Below are 22,754 nucleotides of genomic sequence, written 5' to 3' on the forward strand. Positions count from 1 at the left end.
TAACTCTGAAGGAGCTGCAGAGATCCACAGCTCAGGTGGGAGAATCTGTCCACAGGATAACTATTAGTCATGTTCTCCACAAATCTGACCTTTATGGAAGAGCGACAAGAAGAAAGTCATTGGTGAAAGAAAGTCATAAGAAGTCCCGTTTGCAGTTTGTGAGAAGCCATGTGGGGGACACAGCAAACGTGGAAGAAGGTGCTCTGGTCAGATGAGACCAAAATTAAAATTTTTGGCCTAAAAGCAAAACGCTATGTGTGGAGGAAAACAAACACTAAACATCATCCTGAACACACCATACCCACCGTGAAATATGGTGGTGGCAGCATCATGTTGTGGGGATGCTTTTCTTTAGCAGGGACAGGGAAGCTGGTCGGAGTTGATGGGAAGATGGAGCCAAATACAGGACAATCTTAGAAAAAAACCTGTTAGAGTCTGCAAAAGACTTGAGACTGGGGTAGAGGTTCACCTTCCAGCAGGACAACGACCCTAAACATACAGCCAGAGCTACAATGGAATGGTTTAGATCAAAGCATATTCATGTATTAGAATGGCCCAGTCAAAGTCCAGACCTAAATCCAATCGAGAATCTGTGACAAGACTTGAAAATTGCTGTTCACAGACGCTCTCCATCCAATCTGACAGAGCTTGAGATATTTTGCAAAGAAGAAGAATGGGCAAAAATGTTACTCTCTAGATGTGCAAAGCTGGTAGAGACATCCCCAAAAAGACTTGCAGCTGTAATTGCAGGGAAAGGGGGTTCTACAAAGTATTGACTCAGGGGGGCGCTATACAAATGCCCCCCCACACTTTTCACATATTTATTTGTAAAAAATGTTGAAAAACATTTATCATTTTCCTTCCACTTCACAATTATGTGTCACTTTGTGTTGGTCTATCACATAAAATCCCAATAAAATACATTTTCGTTTTTGGTTGTAACATGACAAAATGTGGAAAATTTCAAGGAGTATGAATATTTTTTTAAGGCACTGTATGTCTGTTTTATACATTCTAAAAATACCTGTTGGTCCTGCCAGAAATTTTCATTTCAGCTGATAACTTCCAATGCTCTCTACCTGTACTGCTCTGTTATCAGTTATATTGTTTTGAGGACAACAGTACCCTGTTTATCTGTATTATGGACAATAGAACAGGGGGAGGTTCCAGTGATCCTGTTGCTGTTGGCCTGATACAGTACGGCGAGTAAGTGTTGTCCTGCTTGCACAGAAAGTATGTTACTGGCAGGATCACCGGGTGAAAATAGAGGAAAAAAAAATGAAACACAAAACGAATGCAGCCACTACAGCTAAGTACTGGTAAGCTGCAATATATTACATTATAACTTGGATAGTACTACTTCTAACCACTAGAGGGGGCATTTCACAAAATAAACTACTGAAACATCATAAATTTGCCTCGTCTTTGCTACACATTGCTCCCATTTTACAGAGTTAATGCAGCTCAATAATCATTATCTCACAGTTATGCTTTCTATAATTATAGGGGGAAGATGGACGACCCGGATTAGAAGGGGACCGTGGCCCCGCTGTGAGTATTTTTGCATTGTTCCTTTTGTTCATGATTTGTGTCCTGTTTTACGGCAAAGGACATTAAACAAACTGTTTGGCTAATGCAGCTTAATTATGTCTTATAAGGGCCTTCCTGGAAACAGAGGGGAGCGAGGAGACAAGGTAAGACCTACAAGTTCACAGCTAGCTTTGTGTTCTTCTTGGAAAATGATAATAAGTACAGTATGGGCACAGATTTTGAACAAATATTGTAATGTTACTTTGTTTTTTTTCTTTTTTTTTTAAATTTGCCGCACCATATTGCCATTATTATATTACTTATACATAATTGTTGGTTTTCCATTTAGTGTGCCACTAAAGGGAGAACCATCAAGTATGTATAAATAATATACATTAACAACTGCTGAAATAAAATCTTTGGTAAATAGCAAATATATTGTAATCGGTGTACAGTATAATACAGTATCAGGTAGACCTGCCTAGTAGACTTGCATAGAGAATAATGAACATTAAGGCATGTCCACCATGTGATGCTCTTAAACAGCAAAAGCAGAGCCTACATTTGTAATGAGATGAGATGACTGTCCCCATACATACAGTGGGGGAAAATAAATATTTGATCTCCTGCAGATTTTGTAAGTTTTGCCCACTTACAAAGAAATGAAGCATCTATCATTTTTTTCATAGGTGTATTTTAAATGATAGAGACAGAATATCAACCAAAAATCCAGAAAAAACACACGATACAAATGTTATAAATTGAGTTGCAGTTCAGTGAGTAAAATAAGTATTTGATCCACAAGAAAAACCTGACTTAGTAGTTGGTGGAGAAACCCTTGTTGGCAAGCACAGAGGTAAGACGTTTCTTGTAGTTGGTGACCAGGTTTGCAGCCATCTCAGGAGGGATTTTGGTCCACTCTTCTTTACAGATCTTCTCTAAATCCTTAAGGTTTCTTGGCTGTCGCTTGGCAACTCGAAGTTTCAGCTTCCTCTATAAATTTCCTATAGGATTAAGGTCTGGAGACTGGCTAGACCACTTCATGACCTTAATGTGCTTTTTCTTGAGCCACTCATTTGTCGCCTTTGGCGGTATGTTTTGGGTCATTGTCATCCTGGAAGACCCATCCACGACCCATCTTCAGTGTTCTGGCTGAGGGAAGAAGGTTCTCATCCAAGATTTTACAATACATGTCCCCATCCATTGGCCCCTCAATGCGGCAAAGTTGGCCTGTACCTTTAGCAAAGAAACAGCCCCAAAGCATAATGTTTCCACCTTCGTGCTTGACTGTAGGGATGGTGTTCTTAGGGTCATAGTCAGCATTTTTCTTTCTCCAAACACGAGGCGAGTTAATACCAAAGAGTTCAATTTTGGTCTGACCACAGAACTTTCTCCCAATCCTTCTCTGAATCATTTAGATGTTCAATGTCAAACTCCAGATGGGCCTGTACATGTGCCTTCTTCAGGAGGAGTACCTTGCGGGCGCTGCAGGATTTCAATCCATGTCGACATATTGTGTTACCAATGGGTTGTTTGGTGACTGTGGTCCCAACTGCCTTGAGATCATTCACAAGCTCCTCCCGTGTACTTCTGGGCTGATCCCTCACTTTTCTCATGATCATCCTTACCCCATGAGGCAAAATCTACTGAGTGCGTAGAGGTGTGAGGGGGGGGGGCTGGTAGCGTAGAGGGACTGAGTGCATAGAGGTGTGATCAGTGAAGGGTGGGTGCCAGATGGGGGGGTGCCAGATATAGGATCCGCCCCGGGAGTGCCAAATGCTCCAGGTACGCCCCTGTGTGGACAGGTGTCTTTTATATATTTACATAGTTAGTAAGGTTGAATAAAGACACCAGTCCATCCAGTTCAACCTGAGTGAGTGTCTACAATTGTCCCTATCCCTGTACATTGTGTCTCATTAAGATGCTCATCTATTATATCATTATTTATTTAAGGTACCCATATAGCGCTGTCAATTTACGCAGCACTCCACACATACATTGCTCCCTACCCTCAAGGAGCCCACAATCTAAGGTCCCCAACTCACATTCATACATACTAGGGCCAATTTAGACAGGATCCAATTAACCTACCAGCATGTCTTTGGAGTGTGGGAGGAAACCGGAGTACCCGGAGGAAACCCACGCAGACACAGGGAGAACATGCAAACTCCAGGCAGGTAGTGTCGTGGTTGGGATTCGAAGCAGCGACCCTTTTTACTGCTAGGCGAGAGTGCTACCCACTACACCACTGTGCCGCTCAAACATAACACATACACATAACGAGTTGTCATTAGGAGCATCATCCTAAATTGACAGGACCACATGAGCACCTACTCTAGCCAGTCTGTGGGAGCCGGAATTATTGTTGGTTGGTAGGGGATCAAATACTTATTTTACTCACTGAACTGCAACTCAATTTATAACATTTGTATTGTGTGTTTTTTCTGGATTTTTGGTTGATATCCTGTCTCTGTCCTTTAGCCCTGGTTCAAACTCTTGTGATGCGGGAACCAGCGCGATTCCAGTGCGGGTTCCCGCATCGCATCTCCCTCACAGGCAGTTCACACTGCCCTCTGCGAACTGCTGGGGGGGTGTCAATACAAAATTAATGACACCCCCAATGGAAACAAAGAAGAAGGGCGGCACATCCGGAAGTAAAATCAAAAGAATTTATTGGAAGTCCATAAAATCAAGCGAAGATGACAAACATCAATCCAAAAAAGGTGCTCAGTGGACGCGTTTCACACAGACGCGTTTACTCATCTAATCTAATGGCACCCCCAGATCGGTTCGCAGATCACAGTGAAAACTGTGAATTCAGACAGGAATCGGATCGCATGGGTGTTCACACCCATGCGATCCGAATCCAGTGTGGCAAAGAAAAGGTTCCTGCAGCATTTTCGTGAAGATCCAATAAGAGTTCCGCCATACTATCTGTACGACTGAATTCGAATGAATGAATGAGTGACTTGTATAGCGCTACCTATGCAAACTGAATCGCCTCAGGGCGCTTTTTAACCTACCAGCATGTCTTTGGAGTTCGCATTGCGCAGACATCGCATGTGATCTGCACAGCAGTGCGGTGCGAATCACATGCGATGTCTGTGTTCGCAATAGTGTGAACCCAGCCTTAAAATACACCTATAATAAAAAATATAGCCTCTTCATTTCTTTGTATGTGGGCAAACTTAGAAAATCTGCAGGGGATCAAATAATAATTTTCCCCACTGTAACTACCATCTATACAAAGGAGTAAGTTAAAAATTAGATGGCTGTTTACAGGCTATAATTTCCCTTTAGAGTTATATCTTGTACAGTATTTCTTATCAAGTGTATTTAACAGAAATAAAACGACTCGTATTATTGCTGTAAGATACCCACCTTTTAAACTGTCAGTTTACAGCAGTTGGAAAATGTACAGAAGCAAGTCTGTCAGAGGCAGCTTCATCGCTCTCTACTTTCTCAGAAGCTCATTTGCTTTTCCTGGACCGATGGCTGGTTCCATTCCTGAGTGTGACTATATGGGGTGGTCATCTAGATATACAGTAGCACAGCTGACCAGAGGAATGGACACTGACAGCCAAAAAAAATTACAAGTGTCTGTCCTTTGCCGGCCTGCCCTGTGCTTGGCTTACAGTTCTGTTTATCTCTAAAAATGAATGAAGCCCATCATTTGTGCAGGAAAGCTTGTCCAGCTGTTGAGAAGGTGCAGTTTAGTGAACTACACCTTGCAAAGTCTCATCTGAAGGAACTCTTTGTGTCACTATGACTATATCCTGTGCTGAACTTTTTCAGGGTGATCCGGGCCCCGTGGGAATGAAAGGAGACAAGGTAAAAATACCTTCATTTCAGTCATCAGATGTGTTCTCCATGTTGTAGAACTCTTCTAAATAACCTCTTTTAACCTTTCTAGGGTGACACTCTGACTATTGAAGGACCTGCTGGTGCTAGAGGAAATAAGGGGGAACCGGTAAGTTGATTCATACATGGATTAGAATTTGGTTAAGTTGGTGTGAAGACATAGAAGTAGGAGATGCCTGTCCACTCCCATGTGTGTGATATCAAGAAGAGAAGAAAAGATTGATCGCACACTTGAATCCAAAAGATGCTGTGGAAATGTCTTTATTGTCATGAGCCAGACAAAATTGTAATGATGATCAGTTGACGCGTTTCACACGAAAAGAACCATGCTTGTTCTTTTTGTGTGAAACGCGTCAACTGATCATCATTGCAATTTTGTCTGGCTCATGACAATAAAGACATTTCCACAGCATCTTTTGGATTCAAGTGTGCGATCAATCTTTTCTTCTCTTCTTGATATTGCCTACGGTGATGAGCCGGGATTAGTACCTTGAACCTGATGTGCACCCTGCCTGAAGCGGTGTGTGCACCCTTGTTCTGTTTCCCATGTGTGTGAGCTGTCTCCCCACCCCCTCCCCTCCTGCCGCTATTAGAAGCTGGCAGTAAACTTAAAGTGGTTGTAAAGGCAGAAGGTTTTTAATCTTAATGCATTCTATGCATTAAGATATAAAACCTTCTGTGTGCAGCCATGTTCCTAGCACCCCCCTAATACTTACCTGAGCCCCTTCTAGATCCAGCAATATTACAGGAGTGTCTCAGCTACCCCGGGACTCCCCTCCTCATTGGCTGAGACAGCAGTGCGGTGCTATTGGCTGCTGTTAATCAAAATCAGTCGGCCAATGAGGAGAGAAAGGGGGCGGGGCTGCGGTTCTGCATCTGAATGGACTCAGGGAGCTGCAGCTCAGGTGCCCCCATAGCAAGCTACTTGCTGTGGGGGCACTCAACATGAGGCAGGGGCCGGGAGTAACAAAGAGGGACCCGAGAAGAGGAGGATCTGCTCTGTCCATGTTTGTATAAGACAATGCCTCTAAATACCTTATTTCAGTTTGTTTCTGGTTGGTCACGTGACCTCCGGGTGCTCTCCTTCCCCGATCTATGGGCTACAGCGGGAGGGGCTGTGCAGACAGCACAGCGGTCACGTGACCTCCCCAGCTGACATCAGAGGGGGATCTCGGCCCCTCTCACTGTAGCCGTAGCTCCCAACTGTCCCTGATTTCAAGGGACTGTCCCTGATTTTGAGCAATGTCCCTCTGTTCCTCTTTCCCCCTCATTTTGGTCTGATCTGTATAGTTGTATATAAAACGTACTTTTTATCTTTCCAAAAGTGTTTCCCAATGCTAAACCTTTCATCCAAATTCTAAATTTCTGAATTTGTACATTTTAAAAGTCAATATAAAGCAATAGTAGTGGTAAAAAAGCTCTTGTAGAATTAATTAACCTTTTTTTTTTTTTTTTTTTTTTTTTGGTTAATTCTCCTATAAGGGGGTGTGGCAGGGGGCGTGTCCTATGCCTACATAGATTTGCTAGTAGGTGTCCCTCATTCCCATCCCAAAATGTTGGGAGGTAGCCCGTAGATTGGGGAGGAGAGTGACCAGAGGTCATGTGACCGGCCAGAAACAAACTGAAATAAGGTATTTAGAGGCACCGTTTTATACAAATATGTACACAGTGTAGTATGGCTTGATAGAACAGAGGGGCTGGCAGTAATATTTATTTAAGTTTACAACCACTTTAAAAATTATTTTTGGGCTGTTCCAACTTACATACAAATTCAACTTAAGAACAAACCTACAGAACCTTGTTCGTAACCCGGGGACTGCGTGTACTGTTAGGTGGTGTGTCCATGACAGCCGAGGATCACTAGAAGGAGATGAATGACACTGGGCTGCATACTTCTTCTGGCTTAGTGACTTACTAGGAAGAGGGATCATATACCCATTACCATGTTAAAATATTTGATTGTCTTCTATGTGTACTGACTTCTGTATTTTCCTACCAGGGTGATCGAGGAATGAAAGGTTCTGAAGGAGAAAAGGGCGATAAAGGAGACCAAGGAGTGGGAGGCGAAAAGGTAAAACAAAGATGTTGGCTATGGGACTTACGAATAGGGGCGAGATTTTGGAGAGCGGTAGGCTGAATGAGAAACTTATATTACAAAGGATGTTTCCATGAAGGATCTCCAAATAATCCCAACCTCTAGCTAAATGCAAGGATAAATTTGTCATTGTGCTATATAAGAATTCTGACCTAGCATAGTCTGAAAATACCTAGACCAGCCTTTTTCAACCAGGGTGCCTTGAGGTTTTTTCAGGGGTGCCTTGGCCAAATGCCTAAATATTGCCCAAAAACTGTATACAAGGCCACAGGTTTTCATTGTGCACCATTACAACCGTCTAGCTTTCAACCTCCTAACAACCAATGACATCATCAGTTGATAAGGAGGATGTCAGTCGCCTGTATAGCATCCTTCTTTGACCCTCCCCTGCCTCTCTCCATCAGCATCAGCATTGGGGTCACATTAGCTGAGTGATGGAGAAAAAGAGAAGAAGAGAAACATTGGAATACATTGGAATACTAGTCAGTACCAGTTTGCCCCTCTAACATTGTGACTCCTATGTTGTGTACACACAAGCGGACTTTACGGCAGAGTTTTCCTGGGGACTTTTCGACGGACTTTACGACGGACTTTCCGAATGAACGGACTTGCCTACACACGATCAACCAAAGTCCGACGGATTCGTACGTGATGACGTACACCGGACTAAAACAAGGAAGTTGATAGCCAGTAGCCAATAGCTGCCCTAGCATCGTTTTTTGTCCGCCGGACTAGCATACAGACAAGCGGACTTTTCGACCGGACTCGAGTCCGTCGGAGAGATTTGAAACATGTTTCATTTCTAAGTCCGTCAAACTTTTGAGAAAAAAAAGTCCGCTGGAGCCCACACACGATCGAATTGTCCGACGGACGCAGGTTCGCCGGACCAAGTATGCCGTAAAGTCCGGTCGTGTGTACACGGCATTATGTGTGTGGCTGTATTATGTAAAACTATTATGCCCCGTACACACAATCAGAAATTCCTACAGCAAAAGACCGATGAGAGCTTTTGGTCAGAAATTCCGACTGCGTGTATGCTCCATCGGACTTTTGCTGTCAGAATTCCAGCCAGCAAAAGAGTGAGAGCAGGTCTTCTATTTTTCGGTCAGAAAAAGTTCCTATCCGAAAATGCGATTGTCTGTATGCAATTCGGACGCGCAAAAAATCACGCATGCTCGGAAACAATTCGACGCATGCTCGGAAGCATTGAACTTCATTTTCTCGGCTCGTCGTAGTGTTGTACGTCGCCGCGTTCTTGACGGTCGAAAGTTCAGAGAACTTTTGTGTGACCGTGTGTACGCAAGCCAAGCTTGAGCTGAATTCCTTCGGAAAAACCATCCAAGTTTTTTCTGACGGAAATTCCGATCGTGTGTACGGGGCATTAGAATAGTTTTACATTTTAGGATGGGGTGCCTCAAGGTTGTCCATGATTTTGGAGGGCGCCTCGAGATTGTCCATAGTTTTAAAGGGTGCCTTACAGTGATGGCTGGTGTTTTTTTTTTTTTGAGGGGGGGGCGGCAAACAATGCACCCACAGTTTTTTTTACTTATTGGTGCATCGCTAGCCCATTCATTTGAATGCACGCCCTTAATACAATGCACATTAACTCACATGTGTTAACTCAATGCATCAAGATGCAAAGGTTTGAATGGGCCCTTCATGTAACATCTTTCACACTCACAAAATCACACCGCTCTGAACAGAAAAGCCAAATGATGATATAGACGGGGGCACACCTAATCCAGGTACTCTGGCTCCCACATCCGGAAACAAACCACAAATGTACATAGAAGAGCCGGCACCACTGGAAAATCAGTCTTCAATTTTATTGGTGTCTTATAAACATGATAAAAAGAACACGCAAGCGCGTTTCGGCACGCAGGCTTTGATCACAGCACATTCAAAAGTGACACACATAGCATATGTATATATATGTACAAGGAAGTTCATCTCTACCAATCAGATGTTATCTTCAAATCAAGGTAAATGGGTAACATCCCTGTGTGTGTGTAATCCCTACACAGTGCAATATACATAATTTTCTAAAAACAGACAAAAAAGGCATATATAAAGCAGTTATAATGCAATCTAAAAACAGTGAAACTATTTTATCTGTAGTAAAAAAAAAAAATTCAAAAACAATTAAATAATAAAGAGAAAGAATTATTTCTTCCTTGGAAGAAAATGGATAAAAAAATCCTCAAGAGTAGTCCTTACATGGAACAGCCTATTGAAGGAATAAGTCAACGTCATATCTATTGTTCATGCCAAGTGGTAATTTTAATTTTTGGTTAACTCTTTTGGTGAGAAAAATATTAGTGATATTATTTGCCAGTGACTGTGTTTAGTAAGGGCTCGTTCACGCGGCAGCCCTTGCACCCCGCTGAAAAGGGATCTGCGGTGGATTACTTTTCAAAAGGCATTTGGCAGGTGGTGAGGAGGCAATATGTCACCCCCTCACTGCATGTTGTAACCCTAAAAAAGGGCTGAACCACTGCTCTGCAGCCACATGCATTGCAGTGTGGTTGTGGCTTGGACCCGTACACTCATGTGGTTTCATTGTTGTCATGGCCAAGGCATGTATACAGCCCTGAGCCAATGCATGTCCTTCTTTAGTTGGCCGGTCAGGGGGCGGTAAAACCATGGCTCTACCACCTGCTTTCACGACCCCTAGCCACCCATGTGAATAATCCCTAAATGTTTCATTTATAATGGGATATTTTTAAACAAAAATTTACATATTATCCTTTTTATTTTATGTCTGCAGGGAGGTAAAGGAGAACCAGGAGACAAAGGTGCGACTGGCTTTGTAGGCGCTCGGGGGCCAGGCGGACAAAAGGTAACAATCATTTCTGACTTCTGCTCTACATGAAAGGGTTTGCATTGTTTCAAAAACACAAGAGTGTCTGTGCATATTTAAAGCAGAACTTCAGGAAGATACCAAAGAACCAAACTGTTTTTAATTAAAGTGTTTTTTTTTAAGGGAAAAATAAAAAAAAAAGCCTTCAGTACACATCTCTGCGATCATTTCCAAAAGTGTTGTTGCTTTAAGAAAGCTGGTAGTACAGAAGAACACCGGTTGATCTGGCAAAAATCCAGGGATCTCCTAACTAGACATGTGCGGTTCATTTTATTCCGAACTGAAATTTGGATGAATTTTTCATCATTCGGATGTATCCGAATTTCTGTATTACAATAGTATCAAATTTAAACGAATAATGAATCAACATTTCGGACTAAATTCAACTTTGAATAGTTTTCAAATCTAATTTGAATTTCCGAAGAGAATAAAATAGAAAATAAAGGAATAGAATAGAAAAGAATATAACAGAATAGACCAGAAAATAAAAGAATAAAATAAAACAGAACAGATGACAAAATAAAAGAATAGAAAAAATTGAATGAAAAAAAAATTGAAAAAAAGGGATAGAATGAAAAATAAAAGAATAAGATAAAACAGAACAGATGACAAAATAAAAGAATAGAAAAAATTGAATGAGAAAAAAAATTGAAAAAAAAAGGGATAGAATGAAAAATATAAGAATAGAGTAAAACCTGAACAAAATAGAATAGAAAAGAAAATAACAGAATAAAATAGAATTAAAAATAAAGGAATAGAATAGAATAAAAATAGAATAAGATAGAAAGAATAACCATCTTCTAAAATTTGAATTTCAAATAGAATAAATCTGAATTAGAATAGAAAAGAATAGAATTGAAAATACAATATTAGAATCAAAAAGAATAGAATAACCAATAGAAAAGAATAGAATAGCATAGAAAGAATATAACAAAATAACCGTTTTCCGAAATTCAAATTTCAAATAGAATGAATTTGAATAGAATGAATTTGAATAGAATAGAATAGCTAATAAAACAATAGAATAGAAGAAAAAACAATAGAATAGAATGGAATAGAAAGAATATAACCATCTTCCAAAATTTGAATTTAGAATAGAATAAATTCAATTTCGAATGGAATTTGATTAGAATGCAATTCGAACGGAATTCGAAAAATGTGAATCAATTTGAATTTGAATAAACAAAACTAATTTCAAAAACAAATTAAACTAATTGATGTTAATAACGAATCGAAACCAAACACATTTTTTCGTTCTGCACATGTCTACTCCTAAATTCCTGTAGCAAGATGACAACGCTGCCTCTGCTGCACTGAAATCCCAAGCAGTGTTGTCATCCCTGCCAAGTCCCCCCCCCCCCCCCCTCCCCCCGTAAGGCAACAAAAGAACACCTCCACCTCTCCTCATTTCCATAACATAAAGGGAAGATGTTCTGCAGTCCTTAGAATATGACCATAAGTTTAATTCAGGCAGACTTTCATAGCATTTTATTCTGGTTTACCTCTATTGAAGTATTTATTTTTATGTGTTTATTACAGGGGGAGAATGGAGAACCGGGTGAGCCAGGAGAGTCGGTAAGTACAATATTCTTGATGTCATACAATGTTTTCCTGTTTTATTAGGTAGATAATATACAGTACATTCATGTTTTTTTTTTTGAGTAGCAGAATTTAAAGTGTCTATCTGTGATTGATACAAGATTGTTACTATCATGATTCCTCAAACCAAAACCAATGAACCAATCATTATTTTAGATGCTTTCATACAGTAAATCACTTTTCTAATATATCAGAACCAGTCTGTTGTCTGTCAGTTATTCCCACAATTAGCCTTTTTAGGGCTCTGACCTCAATGGCTCTGGAGGGTCATCCGATGATTGAAGTGGGGCTGGACTCCAAATCCAAATTCTGCCATAAATCTCATCACTGGTACAGAAAACTTTTCAGAAAAGTTTGGAAAAAAGAACATTGCATTCTTTAATCTTGTCCAGTTTCATGATGAAATGTTCTTCTTTGAGCACCAGCAATGGACCACGTCACCAAATGGCCAATGAAGCCTGCATTCAATCTACCTTCTAAGTACAAACAATTACTTACTGTGTATAGCAGGGGTGTCAAACTCAATTTAATCGCAGGTCACATTAGAATTATAGTTGCCCTCAAAGGGCCGGTTGTATCTGTAAGACTAGATGTCCAGAGCACCCCACCCTCCCTTACATCAAGTGTCAAGAACCCCCCCCCCCCCCCCCACTATCAGAAATCAAGAGTCCCCCACCCTTCCCTACATAACAGTGCACCCCCCTTACCTTGTGCTGCTGCCAAGAAGGAGCTGGGAAGTAAAAGGTCTGGAAGAGGACCAGAGGAGGGTTGGAGTCAGCTGCCAGACCAGGGGAGGCGGAGGCAAAGGGGTGCTGTGATTGCATAGAGAGGCGCAGGATCTTTAGAAGGCATTTTGTTCTCCTCTCTGCTGCCTAGTGCTGAGGCGGGGGGAGGGGTAGAGGCAGAGAGGAGCCTCTCTGTGGCTGCAGGCTGCACGGTGAGGTGCAGGATCTGGCGGAGGTGTTCTGTCCTTCTCTCTGTTGCCGACTGCTGAGACAAGTTGGGGAGGAGACGAGTGGGGTCCCGCAGCTACAGGAGAGGTGCAAGAGCCACATGAAATGACCTGGAAGGCCTTATGTTGGACACATGTGGTGTATAGAGAGATACAGATGAAGAGTTGCCTTTGCAATACCTGGAACCTTTCCTATTACCTGATTGCTCGTGATATCTAATGGATCTTTTACAGTACACCCAAACTTAAAGTCCAGTCCCAGTGGTGCCGAGATAAAATGGAAGAAGCATTTCTCAGCGCTGGTCAGGCAGGGAGTGAAGGAGGTTCTTGCTGGCAAGTGCCACCTGAAAACTTTTATGGCAAATGTAAAGCAAGTATTCTCCCATCCAGTCTCTCTTACCTGCAAGTCAAAGAGCTGAGGACCATGTTCTTTTTCTTCTTGGAATAAATCTTGGCCAGAACGTTATCTTCATGGAATTAACCTGCTTCTCCTTGTGTTCATGTGGGTTTCTTCTGGGTAATCCCACACTTCAAAAACATGCTGGTAGGTGAATTGGCTGCTGTCTAAGATGGACCTAGTATGTGTGTACAAATTGACTATGCATATGTTTTAACACATTTTTTATGCTAGTCCCAAGCCCAATCAATTGGGGAGGGTTGGCAAAAGGCTTGGCAACCTACCTTGGAAAAAGAAGGCCAAGACAATTCTTTGGCCAACGACTTTCTGCCAAGGTTTCTGCAGGTTCTCAAATTTTCCGCCAACAAAACTTTGTTGTCGGACTTTCCGATCGTGGGTAGACAAGTCCGTCGCACAAAAGTTCACGCATGCTCGGAATCCAGTACGAGCCGGAAGCACTCGATTTTGTAAAACTAGCGTTCATAATGGAGATATCACGTAAAAACGATATTACGTTCTTAATTGTTGGCCAATATTTGTGTGACTGTGTGTATGCAAGACAAAATGGAGCCAACATCCTTCGAACAAAAATCCACGTTTTGACGGAAAGTCCGATCGTGTGTACCGGGCATAAGTCAAACATGAGGAAAACGCACAGGGAGGATTTTCTAAAACTAAAGTGTGCAAAATCTGGTGCAGCTCTGCATAGAAACCAATCAGTTTTGAGGTTTTATTGTCAAAGCTCAATTGAACAAGCTGAAGTTAGTAGGTGATTTGTTACCATGCACAGCTGCACCAGATTCTGAGTGCTCCAGTTTTCGTAAATCAGACTGAATGCAAAATTCCTGATTTAAAGTTGCGATCAAGAACCCTGACCATTGACCATTATTTGTTACCTGGTATTGCTTTTTTCCCCCTGTTTAGGGTAAACCAGGTAAAGATGCCCTACCTGGACCTCGTGGGGAGAAAGGAGATGCTGGTCTTAATGGGCTAAGAGGACCAAAGGTAAGAAAACTTATGCTGGGTGTCTGCTAGAACCATAAGAGTATTTAATAGTATTTGCAAACAGCCTTTAAAAGATCAGTTATCCAACAGTGATATTTCAGTTATAAATGGAACACGATGAGCAAAATCAGGCTTTTGCTTCTAATATGTCTCGGATATTCTACTAGCAAGGTGACCCTGCTATAATTACTGGGTCTGTACTGTCTATCAGGGAATTTTGGTGGGTGTCCCCACTGAACTTTGTGTATTCAAGCTCCACCTATTACATTTTTTATAATACTGTATAACATAAATGAAAATCCAACTGGGATGATGGGAAGCCCTCATAATGGGAACAGCAGATGTGCAGATCCAGGAACTCAGAACTGAGATCCCACCTATAGAGTCCTTAGTTAGAAAAGACTGACAGGGGATTTAATGCTAAAGAATTTACCAAACACTGTAATACAGTGAAACCTCGAATTGTGAGTAACGCGGTTAACGAGCGTTTCGCAATACGAGCTGTATTTATAAAAAAATCCTGACTCGGTTTGCGAGCATTGTCTCGCAAGACGAGCAGGATTTGAGCCTCTGGGTGTGCAGTACCGCATTTGGCCATTGGTGACGGGCATCGGAGACGCACGGGAACACTCAGAAACACTCCATTCCCGAGTGTCTCCGAGCGTTTCCGAGTGTCTCCGGCGCCCCCGTAGCTCTGGCCACATGCGGTACTGCATACACCAGCGTCCGAGCACCTCTGGCCACATACAGTTCTGCATAGACCACCAGTGACTGTTGAAAGGATTATCTGAGTTTCCATTGATTCCTATGGGGAAACTCGCTTTGAAATACGAGTGCTTTGGATTACAAGCATTCTTCCGGAACGGAATTATGCTTGTAATCCAAGGTACTATTGTATCTGTTTAAAGTGGACTGACAAGTGGACACAAGCAAGGTAGACAATGACATGTATGCTGAGAAAAATGTTTAACTACCTTGTTCCTTTTCCAGGGAGCCAGCGGCACAAAGGGAGCGTGTGGCCAAGATGGTGAAAAAGGAGACAAGGTGATATTGCCTAATTTGTCATATATGAAATACAACATACTTAGTACCTCTGGCATTTTGAAACTTTAAAGGAAAACTCCAATTTGACTAAAAATAACCAGTAAACTTGTATAATTGGGAAGGGGGTCACTGTTTCCTGGAATTACATTACATTGCTATTAAGAGTTTCTTCTACTTCCCAAAAGAGCATAAAAGTCCAGGTGTTGGATCACATGTTCTCTGTTGAAGGGTAATATTAGAGTTTTGATTGCCCCATCCTCCATTTGAGTAGGGATCATGTGACCAAATTCCGAGGCTTTTGGTCATGTGACCAGCCCCAGAGCAATATTTTCTGTGACCAAATTCCAAGGCTTGAATCATATGACCAAATTCCGAGGCTTTTGGTCATGTGACCAACCCCGGAGCAATATTTTCTCCAGGATAGGTAGGTATTACGGAATGTCTATTACTCTTTCTCAGGGCCGGGACAAGGGGTGGGCATAAGATGAAACTGCCCTGGGCGCAGCGTGTATTGTAGGGATGGAGGTGCCATAAGTTCCTCCTACTATAAGACTGACAGGAGTAGTGACAGAGGCATCACTACTTCTGTCAGCCCAGCGCTGGAAGCAGCAAGCGGAAAAGAAGAGAGTTGGGAAGAGGTGCGGGCTGTGCTCTCTCTCCCACTCCTCCTCATAAGCTTGCACATAATGAAGGGGGTGGGGGCAATTTGCCATCTTTGCCCTGGGCACTAGAGGATCTTGTCTCAGCACCGCTCTTTCTTTCAAACTTCCCAACAAGACTTAGAATAGAATTGGTATTGACCCCATTTAATGGAGACCACCAGTCTGTGTAGAGTTCATGACCAATTAAGAGGCCTAGATGCTAAGTCAGTAAGTAAATAATTAACCACAATGTGTGGCACACCATTGCAGCCAATTAGAATTTACTGATATAACTTTGACATTGTGGAGCCTAATGGGAGTTATGCCATGCGACTCTTTGTACAAACTTTTTTGTGTGCCCATCTGCAGCCTGTTCTGTGCCCACCTGCCCCCTCAATGCAGCTCACCATATCTCATATGAAATCACCGAGCCGTCATCTGTTTCCTCGGCTCTCAGTCGGCAGTCACATACACAGTCCCGCCTCCGCCATCGGCATTGGACCAGCTCCTGTGATAGACAGAACACTGGTCCAATGCCGGTGGCGGAGGCGGGACTGTGTGTGTGACGTTAGAGCCGAGCGGAGAGCCGAGTGGAGAGGAGATGACGGCTCAGTGATTTCCGGCGGCACTCGTTCCCCTCCAAGGTGCGCTGTTGGCGTATGACACGCACCCTTCGATTTTCCCCCTATTTTCAGGGGAAAAAAGTGTGTTATACGCCGATAAATGTGGTACTTCTTATTATCATTATTATTATTTTTATTGATTCCTCTGAGGAACCAGCATATTTATGCATGCGTTTTTACAATTGCCTATCATCAGACGATTTAGCGCTGAGCTTAATTTAAAGTTTCATTGAACAAGCTGAAGTTAGAAGCTGATTGGTAACGATGCACAGCTGCACCAGATTCTGTGTGCGCCAGTTTTAGTAAATCTCCCCCTTTTGGGTCCTCTCCAACCGTCTTCTCCCTCCAGCAATGGGCAGATGCCAATGCTGTAGAGATTGGCTCCACGTAATGACATGGCACCACTCTCTGTCATATTCCCTTGTGAGCCTAGGGCAGTCTTGAGGCCTTGGGTCACAGTAAGTGGGTTGAGTGAAGATGGGTGTCATTAAACCTGGAAGAGGAGTGACACCACAATCCTTGATGAGTTAGTCTGTGGGGAAAAAGCCCTGGGTGAGTATAGCAGTCTTGACTATTTTTTAGTTAATTTACAGAGCTTCAATGTGATTGCGAGTTTATTGCCCAGACTTGCCCAGTCCAGTTGTGTTTAGTTGGTATGTTTAAAAATGCATTCAGGTTTCCTTGTTGGGTGCTTTCGTTTTATTGAATGATGTTCATTGCAGGGTGACACGGGTGTGCCAGGCCGACATGGGCTTCCAGGAAGGAAAGGGGAGCTGGTAAGCAGTAATTTTATTTTTTTTTTTTAGCATTCTGTGGTCTCAAATTCTAGGTCTTTGTGCTGTCACTCAATAGCTTTAAAGTTTTCAGGTTGTGGTGTAGGTTTCCAGGCTGATTGCTGTTTATACTGAATATGCCCTTTGCAGATACAGTGATAGGCAAACCTTGATAAAGGATAGTCTGTAATTTTCTTGTCTTTATTACACTTTATATCATAAAATCTGAATGTAGGGAGAAGCTGGCATCCCGGGACACCCTGGTCTTCCTGGAAAAGAAGGTCTTCTTGGTGCCAAGGTAATGCAGGCGATTTGCCTAAAATATTTTATATTGTTTTTATGTATTTTCTTTATTTATTATGGTCATTGCATAAAAATAAAAGCATTGCTTTTCAGTGAGATAATAATTGAATATTATTTATACATATACCTGTAATATTTACCACCTGCAGCCAATAGGCGACAAGCTCTAAGGCCGGCCATACACAGTTCGGATCTCGGCTGGTTCAGCAGGAACCATTTGAAATTTGAACCATTAAGGGGTAGGCTGAATGTACCAAGTTGATCAATCTATTAACTCGGGTACAAGCAGCCTGCCGGATTTGCTTTCGATTATCCCAAGGGGCTGCTATAGCCGCTAGCGATAATCGATGTCTTCTCCTGGCGGGGACAGCTCCCCCCCACTGGGAGCGGACAATAGCTTGGCTGGAGGGATCGTGCAAATGTCATTCCTGCAACCTGTAGCTGCAGGAAAGAAATTTGTATCGTCCATGGCCAGCCTAAGCAAAAGTGCGGGGCTTGACTTAAATAGCTGGGGGATCAGATTGAATAAACTGCACAGTGGCTCAGAGAGGAAATGGAGAAGAATTTTTTTCCGAGAAGAATTAAGACCATCTGCCTCAGTGAGATACACACAGGCTGCCAAAAAAGCATGCTGGCAAATTTGGGATTTCTTATTAGAAGTCACAGAATGCTTTACAAACTGAGCATCATGTATGTTCTGTGTATTAAATATTTATTTGTAAAATAAAATAAAACATTTGTAAAATAAAATATATGCACATGAATGAATGCTAAAAGTTTTAAAGTAGATCTCCAGCCTCTGCATTTCATTGTTTAATACTGGCATAACTGAGGAAACATGCCAAGTGACATCCAGTATATTAGCTGAGAGGTGACAGATGCAGTAAGCAAATTTGACAGGTAGCCTTTTTCTCCTTGAATGGGCAAGGTTACAGGGTCTCTTTAATGTTGTGTATATCTTCAATTGTTACTATGTTTTTTCCTTGCAGGGTGACAGAGGCATTGAAGGATTACAGGGTATTAAAGGTGATCAAGGAGAGAAGGGCGATAGGGTAAGCATTCATACAATGTATACAGTGAAGTTATGCACTTGGGGGCTAAGAATATGCAACTCGGGGGATCCGTAGTGGAGAAGGATCTGGGGGTTTTGGTAGATCATAAGCTCAATAATAACATGCAATGCCAAGCTGCGATTTCCAAAGTGAGCAAAGTCCTTTCTTGTATTATGAGAGGTATGGACTCCAGAGAGAGAGAGAGATCATTTTGCCCCTGTACAAATCATTAGTAAGACCTCATCTGGAATATGCAGTTCAGTTTTGGGCACCAATTCTCAAAAAAGGATATCAGGGAACTGGAGAAAGTGCAGAGAAGGGCAACCAAACTGATAAGAGGCATGGAGGAACTCGGCTATGAGGAAAGATTACAGGAACTGAATTTATTCTTTCTTGAGAAGAGGAGATTAAAGGGGGATATGATCAACATGTACAAAGACATAAGGGGCCCATATAGTGAACTTGGTGTTGAGTTATTCACTTTACGGTCAACACAGAGGACAAAGGGGGCACTCTTTACATCTAGAGGAAAAGAGATTTCATCTCCAAATCTGGAAATGTTTCTTCACAGTGAGATCTGTGAAAATGTGGAATAGACTCCCTCCAGAGGTGGTTCTGACCAGCTCAGTAGATTGCTATAAGAAAGGCCTGGATACTTTCCTAAGTGCACACAATATAACTGGGTACTGATATTTATAGGTAAAGTTGATCCAGGGAAAATCCGATTGCCTCTTGGGGGTCAGCAAGGAATTTTTTGCCCTGCTGTAACAAATTGGATCATGCTTTGCTGGGGTTTTTCGCCTTCCTCTGAATCAACTGTGGGTACAGGATTGGGTATATTGGGATTGTTTGATTCTATTTGTTATTTATTTTTATGGTTGAACTACATGGACTTGTGTCTTCTTTTAACCTAACTATGTAACTATGTAACATTGTATACAGTGTCATATAACAAACACTATATGAACAAAAGTGTCCAGACATGCTGTATTATATTGGACATCAGGTTACAGCCTTGTAGTCTTCAGCAACAAACATGGCTGTACGAAGGGTGGTATTGAAGAGCTCAGTAACCCACAAAAGATCTTCATAAAACACTTCCTTTCCAATAAGTCAATTCATCAGATTTCTGCCCTGGTGGTGTTGACCTGGCATTTCCCTTGGATGAAAATGAAAGAACCCTACCAGCCTATACAAAGCCCTCAGCCCAAATAAACACTTCTAGGAAGAGGTAACGTTGACCAAGCCAAGTCATTCAAGATCAGTTCCCAACCTCAAAGATGGTTCTAGAAAGACCATTTTTATATTAATAGCCAACATCGGTTTTCAACCTCACCTATGTACTACTTGCTAAACTGAGCAAATCCCACCAACATTGCTCCAGCATCTCATGGAAAGCCTTCACAGAAGAGTAGAAGCTGTTATTGCAATAAAGACCGTCTTTAAATTTTTAGACAACATCATGTCTCAACCTCACCAATTTTTTATTTGCTTAACTAAGAAAATCCCACCAATATTCCTCCAAGATCTCATAGAAAATCTTACCATAAGAGTAGAAGCTGTTACATCAGGTCCTAACCCCACCAATGTTTTTGTTCAGTGGTCTCCAAACTGGCCCGGGAGCCAGATGTGGCCCTTTGATTGCCTTTCTCCGACCCTTAGTGGACCCACCAGTCCATCCACTGACTCCAACAAGAGGGCATTATTCTTTCCACTAACACCAATAATGGGGCACAATCCCTTCCACTGACACCAATGATGGGGAACTATTCCATCTACTGACAATAATGATGAGGCACTATTCATTCCACTAATATCAGTGATGTGGCACTATTCCTCCCACTGACACCAATGATGGGGCAGTATTCTTCCCACTGAAACCGAATGGTGAGAAACTATTCCTTCCACTAATACCAATGAGGGGGCACTATTCCTCCCACTTGCACCAATGATGAGGCACTATTCTTCCCACTATTACCAATGATTGGGCACTATTCCTCCCTCTGACACCAATGATGGGGCACTATTACTTCCACTGAAACCGAATAGTGAGAAACTATTCCTTCCACTAATACCAATGATGGGTCACTATTCCTCCCACTGATACCAATGATTGGGCACTATTCCTCCCACTGACACCAATGATGGGGCACTATTCCTCCCATAATAGCAAGCATGAGGCATTTTCTACTCCTACTAGCCACAGTATGTCCCCCCTAAGGTCTGAAGGGCAGTAAACTGGCCCTTTTGCTTAGGACCCCAGTCCTATTGCTTAACTGAGCAATTCCCACCAATATTGCTTCAGCATCTCATGGATAACTTTCCCAGAAGTGCAGAGGATGTTATGGCAACAGAAAAGTCCACCTTAATATTAATAGCTAACATCAGGTCTCAACCTCATCAATGTTCTAGCTGCTAAACTAAGGAAATCCCATTTTATTGACAGGCTATCCAGAAGATCAGAACCTATTATTGCAACAGAGAAAGACCATCTTCATATTAATAGCCAACATCAGGTCCCAACCTCATCAATGTTGTAGTTGCTACACTGAGCCAGTCCTAAGAACAATGCTCCAGCATCTCATGGTTAGTCTTCCCAAAAGAGCAGAAGCTATTATTGCAACAAACAGATGTCACCTTCCTATTAATAGCCTTAATTTTGGAATAAGATGTTGGACAGGCAGGCCTCTGGATACTCTTGATCATACACTGTTATAATGGTCTTTATTCATATTATATTAATAAAATGGATTTCTTTGATACCTTAACCCACTGAGTTAAAATGTTTTCTAGGGTCCTGTAGGGCCAGTTGGTCCAACCGGCACAAGAGGGATCGATGGGACTTCTGGACCTCCGGGTCCTCCAGGACCTGCTGGTCCAAAAGGCCCTGAAGGTCTGCAAGGACAGAAGGTGAGAACATGTATAAGTGAAGGTAATTTTTAATTCTACATATATTTTGGTTTTTAGGTCTGGGCAACCTTTGCACCTCTAAAAATGAAAATGAAAAGCTGAGATGCGTCCAAAATGATGAAACCTTTGATTTAGATAATTGCTAGATAAATGTTGTATTAGCACACATTTTCTCATTATACGATATATAATCTCTTAGTACTATGATGTTTAATTTGTTTTCATATTTTTAGGGTGACAGAGGCCCTTCTGGAGAGGCCATTACTGGACCACGTGGAATTCCGGGAGTCCCAGGAGAACGGGGTGAGCAGGTATGGCTGTAGTTATTTTTAACTTTTCCATACGACACTCCTACATTATTGTTTGGCTCTATAATTTGTACATAGAAGTTCCCAAATTACTGATTGGAGGTATCATAAATGACCTTTTTCGTATGTTTGCTTTAACAGATTGTGTCTGTTAACAGCCATTGTAGGCTACATCTTTAGTCCAGAATGCTTCTATAAACTGCCCAGACTTCATTCAGTTCAACACATTGTTTACACTGCTGTATATTCTCAGTAAGGATGGCCATCTACTTGTCACTAAAGATAATTAGAGGGTCTGTGCAATGCACACTTATAGAGAATGATGATGACCAACCTTCTTCTTCAGCTGCAAGTAGCTGCCTGCTCCTAGTTAGGGTGTCAGATGTGGTAGGAATTGGGCTGTACTAATCAGCATTTCTGGGGTTATATCTATTTTAGCACCACGGTTTGATTTAAAGCCCACTTGAGACAGCTCAATATACACTCATTGGCCACTTTATTATGTACGTGGTGAAGGCGACTTGCTGAAGTTCAAACCGAGCATCAGAATGGGGAAGAAAGGGGATTTAAGTGACTTTGAACGTGGCATGGTTGTTGGTGCCGGACGGGCTGGTCTGAGTATTTCAAAAGCTGCTGATCTACTGGGATTTTCACACACAACCATCTCTCGGGTTTACAGAGAATGGTCCGAAAAAAGAGAAAATATCCAGTGAGCGGCAGTTGTGTGGAGGAAAATGCCTTGTTGACGTCAGAGGTCAGAGGAGAATGGGCAGACAAAGCAACAGTAATTCAAGTAACCAC

General features: G+C 42.1%; 1 protein-coding gene across 1 annotated transcript in view; it reads left to right on the forward strand.

Annotated features, from left to right (window-relative positions):
* The window catches only part of COL7A1 (collagen type VII alpha 1 chain), a 294,025-nt gene that overhangs the window by 269,829 nt on the left and 1,442 nt on the right, over nucleotides 1-22,754 (forward strand). Inside the window, exons 100-113 of the mRNA XM_073591887.1 lie at nucleotides 1,507-1,551; nucleotides 1,659-1,694; nucleotides 5,326-5,361; nucleotides 5,444-5,500; nucleotides 7,391-7,462; nucleotides 10,254-10,325; nucleotides 11,886-11,921; nucleotides 14,219-14,299; nucleotides 15,290-15,343; nucleotides 17,330-17,383; nucleotides 17,616-17,678; nucleotides 18,673-18,735; nucleotides 21,529-21,645; nucleotides 21,879-21,956. Of these exons, the coding sequence (XP_073447988.1) occupies nucleotides 1,507-1,551; nucleotides 1,659-1,694; nucleotides 5,326-5,361; nucleotides 5,444-5,500; nucleotides 7,391-7,462; nucleotides 10,254-10,325; nucleotides 11,886-11,921; nucleotides 14,219-14,299; nucleotides 15,290-15,343; nucleotides 17,330-17,383; nucleotides 17,616-17,678; nucleotides 18,673-18,735; nucleotides 21,529-21,645; nucleotides 21,879-21,956 (864 nt within the window). The remainder of the gene's footprint in view (nucleotides 1-1,506; nucleotides 1,552-1,658; nucleotides 1,695-5,325; nucleotides 5,362-5,443; nucleotides 5,501-7,390; nucleotides 7,463-10,253; nucleotides 10,326-11,885; nucleotides 11,922-14,218; nucleotides 14,300-15,289; nucleotides 15,344-17,329; nucleotides 17,384-17,615; nucleotides 17,679-18,672; nucleotides 18,736-21,528; nucleotides 21,646-21,878; nucleotides 21,957-22,754) is intronic.

This window comes from Aquarana catesbeiana, linkage group LG07 (assembly GCF_042186555.1).
Source record: "Aquarana catesbeiana isolate 2022-GZ linkage group LG07, ASM4218655v1, whole genome shotgun sequence".
Classification (NCBI taxonomy): Eukaryota; Metazoa; Chordata; class Amphibia; order Anura; family Ranidae; genus Aquarana; species Aquarana catesbeiana.